The 9,310-nt window shown below is 59.5% G+C and overlaps 1 protein-coding gene across 1 annotated transcript in view; it reads left to right on the forward strand.

Moving 5' to 3' along the window:
- Positions 1 to 9,310, forward strand: part of LOC102892931 (extracellular matrix protein 2) — a 15,157-nt gene that overhangs the window by 2,516 nt on the left and 3,331 nt on the right. Inside the window, exons 2-6 of the mRNA XM_006915313.1 lie at positions 4,981 to 5,200; positions 7,349 to 7,489; positions 7,789 to 7,904; positions 8,332 to 8,464; positions 8,704 to 8,861. Of these exons, the coding sequence (XP_006915375.1) occupies positions 4,981 to 5,200; positions 7,349 to 7,489; positions 7,789 to 7,904; positions 8,332 to 8,464; positions 8,704 to 8,861 (768 nt within the window). The remainder of the gene's footprint in view (positions 1 to 4,980; positions 5,201 to 7,348; positions 7,490 to 7,788; positions 7,905 to 8,331; positions 8,465 to 8,703; positions 8,862 to 9,310) is intronic.

Raw genomic sequence — 9,310 nt, forward strand, 5'->3', positions numbered from 1 at the left:
GCGGCGGGAAAGGAAATGGCGGGCGGGATGGCCCCCTCCGCTAGGAGACACTCGGGTCTAGACGGCTTGGCAAGGCCGGCAGGGCTGAGTCACATGTGTCTGGAGTTGGAGCCGTGGGCGCCAGGACTGGAACATGAACGTGCCCACTCGGGAGGGCCAGGCGGGGGAGGGGGCACTGAACCCTGCCTTCGGGCTTCCTCAACCCGAGCCGAGCACGAGCCCCAGTTTTTGCCCAGTCCCTGTCCTCTGCCTGAGGCCCCTCAAGGCCCACCTGGAGGGGCAGAGGCCCACATTATTGACAGGAACCAACTGGAATTTCAGAGGGGAAAGGGGATGGTAAAATGATCCCCACATGCCTCCATCCCAATCATGGCCCTACTGTCTCCACCCACATCCCCCACTTGCGACCTTTCTGTCTCAAAGTCACCCTTGCTGCACTGTGACCCCTTCAGCCCACCTTCCACCAGCACCCTCCCCAGGGATGCCCACACCCCAGAAGCTGAAGGCTTCGGCTCCTCTTCCCCTGACCACCTTACTACCTGCCATCACCTGTCCCGTTTGGGGTTCAGTGTACCCCTTCCCTCCTCCTTTCTCTGTCTCCGTCTCTGTCTCTGTCTGTCTCTCTGTCTCTCACTTGCTGGCTCCAGAACACCAGGTCTCAGACAAGAAAGCACGATGCATGAGTCGGAATCGGCTGATGTATTTAGTGCTCACAAAAGAATCTGCAAGAAAAGTCATTTAATTGGGACCAGATCCTCTGAGGTTTCAATCGCATTAAAACAAGATGAGTTTTCTCTGGGGAAGGAACTGCTGGCAACCGGAAGAGGGCATGGAAAGTTTGGCTTTTTTCTTCTCAAACCTCGAAGAGAGAAAAGGCCCCTGTACCTTGATTTATATTCCATAGATGTGTGAACATGCACCCCATGGGTGTACCCAGCATCCGTGTGCACATGCGTGCACGCACATGCTGTTTTTGACGTTACTCAGACACAATGTGGAAGGCTCAAGAACAGGCCCGTTCCCATGCTTTGGGTCACCGAAAATGTGTGTCTTTGGCTGCAGAGCCACTGTTTTGCCCTGGGCCCTGACAGAAGTCCCAGCAGGTAGTAGGGGTTTGATACAGTCGTCAAATGACAGGTAATAGAAGGGCAGGACTAGCAGCTTAGATTTTAGCCCTGAACTTCAGATTCATACACGGGACTGCCTTCTAGGGGTCACCATGTTGCTGTCTTATTCCAACCTCACACCTGACAGATGGCGAGCCGGACTACCCAGCTTCTGCCCCGGGTCACTCCGCCCACAGTTCTGACCCACCCACTTCCCTCACCTGTGGTGTCTATCCTGGGCCAGCCACGATCACCTCTTTGCTGAGAGTGTAGCTGCCTCCACACTGGCTCCGGTTTTCTGGTCTTGTGCCCCGACAAGTTTGTGCTCCACCCTGCAGCCCCAGGGATCATTTTTATAATGTAAGTCAGATCATGTGAGCCCTCTGCTCAGAAGTCCACAGTGGATCCCTCTTTCCTTCAAGGTCAAAGGCAAAGTCGGCCTGCTCCCCTTGGACGCCCTATCAAACTGGCCCTCCTGCCCTTCACCAACCTCATGCCTCACTCAGTCTGCCCCACCACACTGGTCCCCTTGCTGGTTCTCACATTGGGCCAAGCTGTTTCCTGCCTCAGGGACTTTACACTGGCTGTCCCTCCTCTTCTGGAAGGCTCTTTACTGAAGCTTCTTCTGCACGCTATCTCTTTTCCACTCACATTTCCACCCAAATGTCACTTTCTCACAGTCCTCATCCGATCCCCTGTCAAAAATGTCCCTCCCTCCAATCACCATGGCCAGCCCCTTTCCTTCTGATAGGGTCCCTGGCTCCCCACTAGATGGTCAGCTCCTCAGTTCCATGAGTACGGGAGAGCTAGCCGTGTGGGTCACCATGACGCCACGCGCAGTGTCCGGCATGGGGCTTGGCTCACAGCAGGGACTCAGGAATGTTTGGTGAGCGAAGAATCCATCCTCCAGTCCTCCCTTGGTAGGTGGAGAGCTCTCAGCTGTGCAATTTTAAGGAATCTCGAGGGATGAAGAGCGCTGCTTTGGTATCCTCCAGGCTGCCAATTTGAGTCTCGACGTGTGAGGGTATGTGTGTGCTCGGGTATGCATGCGTGTGTGGACGGAGGGCCATGTAGAAGGGAAGGGCAGGAGGCAAAGAAGCAGGAGTCCCTTCCTCGCCCTTAGAATTCTGCAGTCGTGTAGCTGGAAGCGACCTTCATCAGCTAATGCAGCTTCTCTAGGCCCCTTCCAGCTCTCATATTCTAGAACTTTCTAAGGAGCCCATGTCCACCACATTGAGATGAGGACGCTGAGGCCCTAAACAGGGAGGTGCACTCCCGACATCACATGGCCAGTCCATCCAGGGCAGGCTGGGAGCCCAAAACTCTTTCCAGCAACCCCAGGCTGTATCCCTGGTTCCTGGAAAATGCTGACACTCTCCCACCCTGCGCTCCAGACACTGGGCTCAGGGTAGTGCTGGCCAGGGGCCCTGCCTGCCTCAGCCCAAGGCCACGGGTGAGCTCTGTGTGCAGGAAGGGTAGGCGTGGGAGGGCACCTCTGGTTCTGCCGAGCCCCCTGCAGGCTGGCTCTGCTCCGTGGGGTTCCTTCAAGGTCCCCACGATGGCCGGGCACCCCGAGACTGGACAGAATATGTGGGTAGGTGGCCACTGGACCCCAGCAGGGGAAGGGTATTGAGGACAGGACTCCACAGGAGCTGTGGAAGTGAGTGGCCAGACCTCATCCCTTCCTGCCTAGGTGGGTAGGAGTGAGGGTCCCTCCCTCCTGCAGGCCACTGTGCCAAAGAAACCTGGGAGCAAGCTTCCCCCCACCCCCAGCCCAGTTAATGGGAACCAGATGGCAGGATGTTTAGTCAGCGCCTGGGGAGCAACGAACAGGGGAAATGGGTTGGGGGCCAGGATTCCAGAATCCATCCCAGGGCAGGGGGAGGGTCAGAGCCGGGACTCCCACCGCAGTTGTCTCCAGAGGCGCACCTCAAATGGGGTCCTACTCCCACTTCAGGCAAAGGCAGGAGACAGAAGACCTGGCCTCTGGCGTCCGATATGGGGGAGCCTGATCTCTTCTTCGTTCCTTCTCTGTACAGTGGGGGAGGGTGCTCAGTCTTCCAGGATTCCTGGGCAAATCTCACTTAGGCTCCATTTCATACCTTGGGCCTCCTGAATCTAAGGGCTCCCCTGTCCCAGCTTCAGCCGACGGCTAACCCAGGACATCCTGTGTCACCCACAGGCACACAGGCAGACAATGGCTTCATCCTTGGCTTCCGAGTTGCTTTCTCACGCTCACTCCCCAGACAATCCCTGTCTCTGGTTTGTGTGGGGCACGATCCCAAATTCAGGCCATAAAACAACGCCCTGGACTAGATAAGGGGTGCAGGCAGACCCCCGTGTCCCTGTCGGACCCTGTGTGCTGTACATCTGGCTGCTTCCCAGACCCAAGCGGGCAGAGGCTGAAGAGACCTGAAGACCTTCTTGCTGGGGATTCCCTGCCTTGACCCACTTCCGCCCCTCCTGGGTTTCACACAGTCCCATGTGACCCCGGACAGAGACTTTGAACCTCAGGTGGTGATGAGAAACTCCTTTCTGAAGGCCCTTCCCAGCCCTGCTCCTACCCTGCCCCTCCCCCTCTACTCTCCACCCAAGACTTGCCCACAATTAACTCATTTTTTAAGATCGCTTCCAAACATAAGTCAATGCTGGACAGAGCTGTAGGAAAAGCTTCCTCAACGCTGGCCCTGAGAAGCCACGTGGTGAGCCCAGCCTCTTGGCCAGCCCTCACCCTTCTCCCCTGCCTGCCCTTGGCTCCCATAGCCGGGCTTGGGGCTGGAGCCCTCTGAGGGCCAGCCCAAGGCCTGTGCTCAGACCCCCCCTCCTTTGCCTCTTGCTCCACTCTGCTGCCCCTGCCCTCCGGCTTGGCCTCTTTTCCGCCCTGACCCACCCCGACCCCCAGATCCCCCTCTGACCAAGAAGGCATGCGTGAGCCATGGGGGCATCTCGGGAGTGCCTGATGACAGTGGTTACACTGGGACCCGGGACTCTTGGCCAAGAAGTCTGGGGGTACCTGTGAGATGGCCTTGCCCAGGCCACTGCCAGGCTACCCAGGCCTGGGGACTCTGAAGAGCCTGGCATCCTCTGGTCCACACATGCTCCAATGTTGGGGCGGGAACACAGCCAGGGGAGCCACAGGACATGTAACCTCATCCATTTTATGGAGAAGCAGTGGAGGCCTGGAAGGAAGGGCACTTCCCAGAGGTAGGCAGGGAGCTGGTAGGACCAGGAGCTGAGCTGTGTACTCCGGCCCCGTCCCGAGGGGCCCTAAGGGCTGGGATCCACACTTGCCGCCGTAGTTCTGGCCACATGTTCTGTTTCCTCCGGAATTGGGAGGCCTCAGCACTGTCGCCTACGGCAAAAGCCCGAAGGTTTCCAAAAGGGCCAGAGCTGCCATTGCCCAGGTGGCCCTGACGCCCGCCTCCTTTCTTGAGGACCCAGGAGGCCCTAGGGCCTGCCGCTTGCAAGGCCCGGCCCCTCTCCTTTCCCAGCCATGGAGGTAGGACCTGGCAGCCTTAGGTGGGCCTCACAGGCCCGCTGTGTGTGGAGACAGAAGCCCCATTCATGGGGGCCACTGGGCCCGAGCCAGTGGAGAATAAATGCAGGCCTTACAGAAAAAGAGCAAGAGCGCTCTGGTCCAAGAAATAATCAATCTCTCTTTCTCCTCAGGTGGGAGCAGAGGATGTTGGGAGAAGTTGGAAGCAAGTCCCGGGAAGGTGTTTGTTTGGAGGGGAGGCTTCCTGGGGGAGGGCCAGGGTGGGTGGGGGAGGCTCCAAGCACTGCAGCCAGGATCAGGCGCTCAGGGAGCAGGATTGCTGTATGCCATCCCGCATGTATCCCATCTTGCCGTGACTGCCGCTCCCACCTCTCCCAGCTATTCATCCTCTCCGCCAACCCAAGCAGCCTTTGCAGTCCGCACGCAGTGGCCATGAAGAGCATGCTGCTCCCCATCCTGGCTCTTTGGGTGGGGTGCTGCCCTGGAGAGGCCCTGGCCAAGAAGGGGCTGAACCTGAGAGAGCCCATGACCCCACCAACCCCCATGGGCTTACCCACCCTGCAGCTGCCGCTGCCCAGCCGGCCTAGGCCCCCTGATGGTGAGTAGGTGGCACCAGCAGGAAGAGGCTGGCTAGAGGGGAGCACCTCGCCCCATAAGCGGAACACCCCTGGGGCTGGGGCAGAAGGAGAGAAAGCTGGTCGCCCCGAGGCTGCCCACTGTTGCCCACCTTGAGTGCTGGGGGCAGGGCGGCTGGGAGGGGCCCATGGGCCTTAGGTAACCCTCCCTGGAGGACAAGGGGGTATTACAGACTCTGGGAAGCCTTGTGCCCATCGCCCAGAGTGGAGGCAGGGGAGGGGAGAGGCCCCCTCTAGAAGGGGTCACTACGGCTGGGGCTGGAAGAATGGATCTGGATTTTCTGGTTGGAGAATTGAGCTGGCTGCCCTAGGCCTATTGAGGAGACTGAGTGGAACATGGGAAGCTGGAAGTTGGGGACCTGGGGCTGGGGTAAGGTGGCACGAGGGGCCCCAGGAGACCGACTACAGTGTGGCCTTGGTCTCATATGCCAATGGTTAGTACCATGTTTGGTGGCCCATCCCCATGCCAGAGAATGGGGTGGGAGAGACCAAGGGATGGATCTGCAGGGGAGACCCACGGTCAGTGATGGTTAAGGAAGGTTGCCACTCAGTGCAGGGGAGACCTGGGGGCTATTGCCCCTCCTTTGCAGTGGCTGATGCTACCCCCCAGGCTCACCTTGCCCATAACAACCTCCCCTCCCAGCAGGCGCTGGGGCTCTCACCTCTGAAAGCAAACTGCCAGGCGGCAGTTACCACTTCAGCTCTCCAGAGACTATCTCCACCCTCTCTGCCCAGGAAGTACCCACAGGGACCCGGAGGCACAGGAGCAGGCCTAGCCCCTCTGCCTAGGGCCACTGAAACTCTCCTGGTCCCATTCCTGTGGGCCAGGGACCTGCCTACACCTTGTCTCAATGGGCTGGTCCCCGGCAGTAAAGAGCTGTCTCAGTTCTGAGAGGCAGGCAGGCAAACTCTGGTGCTCAGGGTCCCCCACTATGGGGTCATGAAAAGGTGGAGAGGAGACCAGGAAGTCTCTACCACTGGGTGGCCTTGGGGGTCTGTGCCAGAAGGATGAGAGCTCCTGAGGAGAGAAGAGAAAGGCAGAAGTGAGGTCTGCGTAAAGAGGGAAGGAACGCTGACACCCCCTCCCCTCACTAGGGGGAAGGAGGTGTTGCCACTCAGCCACGCAGGGGTCCTGGCCACGCAGGCCCACACAAGCTCCTTCTGCAGGTCAGGTGCAGCTTATCCCCAGGAATGGCAGCCAGGACAGGCCTGAGGACAGGCAGCCGGACTGGCCACGGTTACAATCACCCTCCAAGGAGGGCATCCATGGAGCATCCACCCAACCCCTGGTCCCTGGCTGGAAGGCCCCTGCCAGGCCAGGGCTGGCCCACAGGAAAGAGTCACCCCCAGCAGCCTGCGAGCAAGAACAGAGTGACAAGGGGCCCGGCCCTGAGCAGGCTCCACCCCAGGCCCCAACAACAGTGGGGGTTGAGGCAGCGAGGCCCTGGGCTGCCAAACTCAGGCCCTGGCAGACCAGCAGGAACTCCCGAGCAAAAAGAGTGGCAGTGGCCACTGAGAAGGGCCAGCGCAGGAAGTCAGGAGTCTGGGAAGCCAGGAAAAGGGGTCTGAAGTCCAGGAGGCTCCCCAAAGGTGAGGACCAGCTAGGACAGGCTGTGGGGGTGACGGGGCTGTGTGTGAGTCTGAAGAGTCCGAGGCTTGGTCCAACCTCCACCAATCACACCATCATCTCCAGCCACTCACACTCCACCCCGCTCTCAATGTGCCCAAGCCTAACACCTTTGTGTGTGGGGCAGGAGGGGAGCTCTCCATGGCAGGTCCCCTTCCCTATCCCCAGGGCCCTCATTTGGGCCTTTGCCCTTGGTGCCCAGGGAAGCAGGCTCAGTGGCTTTGTGTTCTATCCCAGCTGACTGAATCGCTGTCAGGTTTAGGGGCCCCAAGCAAGGCCCTGCCCCTCCTCTGATCCCTGTTGCTATGTGACCAGGCTGGGGCTGCATCTCATCCTCCAGGGGCCTCCCACCAACCTGGCCCGGGGGGCCGGCATCAAAAGAAGGACCGCAGCCAAGGCCAAGGTGGCAGCAGCACCTGGGAGACCACAGGTCATGGGCGGAAAAGGCCTGGAAGTAAGCGAGGGCATGGGCGTGGGCCTGCAGACCTGGGCACCATGGAGCAGGCCATGCCCTCCCTGCCAGCCTCATGCCTCTTGGCCCAGGCGGCCATTGCGTGCAGCAACGTCAAGATGAAACACGTCCCTGTCCTGACTGACCCTGGTCTGACCACGTTCTACTTGGCAGGTGGGTGGCCCTTCTCCTCCACATGCACCTCTGCAGCAGGGGTGAGATGGCCACACACCCAAGCTCCCCTCCCAGTGGGTCCTTGGCCACTGTGGCTGCCACCCCACCATGTCCTGAAAATGGTTCACCTTCCCATGCGCCCTGGTTGTCAGTGAGAAGATGCCCTGACTTGGGACAGCCAGAAGAACCAGCTCCTTCAAGGAGTGTGTCATTGCTGGCCTACATGGGGGAGGTACAGAATGGCAGAGGGGAGGGGGACAAAGAGGCATGGAATATGGCTGCCCCATGTGTGTGCACAGAGAACGAAATTGCCAGGATCTCGGCCCACACATTCCTGGGTCTGCCCAACCTGGAGTGGCTGGACCTGAGCAAGAACAAGCTGGATGCCCGAGGCCTGCACCCCAATGCCTTCAAGGTACGCAGCAGCCCCTCCACCTGCTCTCCCAGGAGGCCTGGGCCAGTCCAAAATGGCTCCAGGAATCCATTGCTCCTCGCCCCACCCTGCCTGGAGGATAAGGTCTGAAGGAAGCACTGCGTAGAGTACGCAGCATGGCAGGCTTGGATGATTTGGGATGACAAGGCCTATGGCTGGAAGGGTGGAGATCAGCACAGATCCTTGGGCCCCATGAGGGAGCAGCAATGCTGGGAGAAACTAAGAGGGTTCTGGAATCCCCCAGACAGGCCTGGTCCAAGTGGGAACTAAGAAGTCATGATGCAAACCAATGAGGGTGCCCCATGGGCAGGATGAGCCCAAAGCCACATCCAGAAGGCCTAGATCTGAAGGCCTAGCCCTGGCCTGCAGAGAACCACAGCCCCTAACCACCTCTTCTCCTAACTTCCAGAATCTGACACGGCTAAAGCGGCTGAACCTGGATGGGAACTCACTTTCCACAGTGCCAGCCTTGCCCGCCTCTCTGCAGGAGCTCAAACTCAACGACAACCTCCTGCAAGGCCTGCAGCACAGCAGCTTTCGGGGTTCGGGCATGCCCCAGGGGCAGGGACCAAAGGGGCCAGGCCTGAGCAGCCAGGAAGTCCTTGGAAAGTTTTGGGCGAGGGGAGGGTATGCCAAGGGCAGCCTGACTGGAGGGCAGGGAAGGTTGCACCAGCCTGGGAAAGTGGCTTTGGTCTCTAAGAAAGCTATAGCAGTTAGTTCCCAGTGGGCCTTCAGAGCTCTGCAATGGGCTCAGGTGCCCCTCTGCCCGCGCACCCCGCAGGGCTCAGCCAGCTGCTGACGCTGGAGGTGGAAGGGAACAAGCTACATGACGGGAACATCTCCCCGCTGGCCTTCCAGCCTCTACGCAGCCTGCTCTACCTGAGGCTCGACCGGAACCAGCTGCGGACCATCCCACCTGGCCTGCCAGCCTCCCTGCAAGTGAGCTGGGAGCCCCGAGGCTGGGAAAGTCAACGTTGTGGTCAAATGACCAGATAAAGCCACGAGGCCTCAGCACCGAAGGTCTCTCCTCTGCCTGATCTAACCTTCCTAAAGCCCAGAGTTGGGCCTTGAGGACTGTCCTGGACCCACTGGATGTCCCTGAACAAGGACCATGCCTGCTCTGGGCCACACGGTCCCCTTGTGCTTGGCGGTACTTGCTGGGGCTGTGTCTTGGGGGGCCCTGAGACACCATGGCATGGCTGGCAGGTGTCACTGAGATTCTTTGAACAGATAACCATGGTCCCAAGAGGAGCAGAGACAGCGGTACCTGAGTACCACAGATGGGGCCAGGTGGAAGGGGCCAGGGAGCAGGGCTAGGCCACCAGGGAGTGGCGGATGGGCTCTTCACTCTGAGCTCTGACCCTAGGAGCTGCACCTGGGTGCCAAAA

Source organism: Pteropus alecto, unplaced genomic scaffold (assembly GCF_000325575.1).
Source record: "Pteropus alecto unplaced genomic scaffold, ASM32557v1 scaffold396, whole genome shotgun sequence".
Classification (NCBI taxonomy): domain Eukaryota; kingdom Metazoa; phylum Chordata; class Mammalia; order Chiroptera; family Pteropodidae; genus Pteropus; species Pteropus alecto.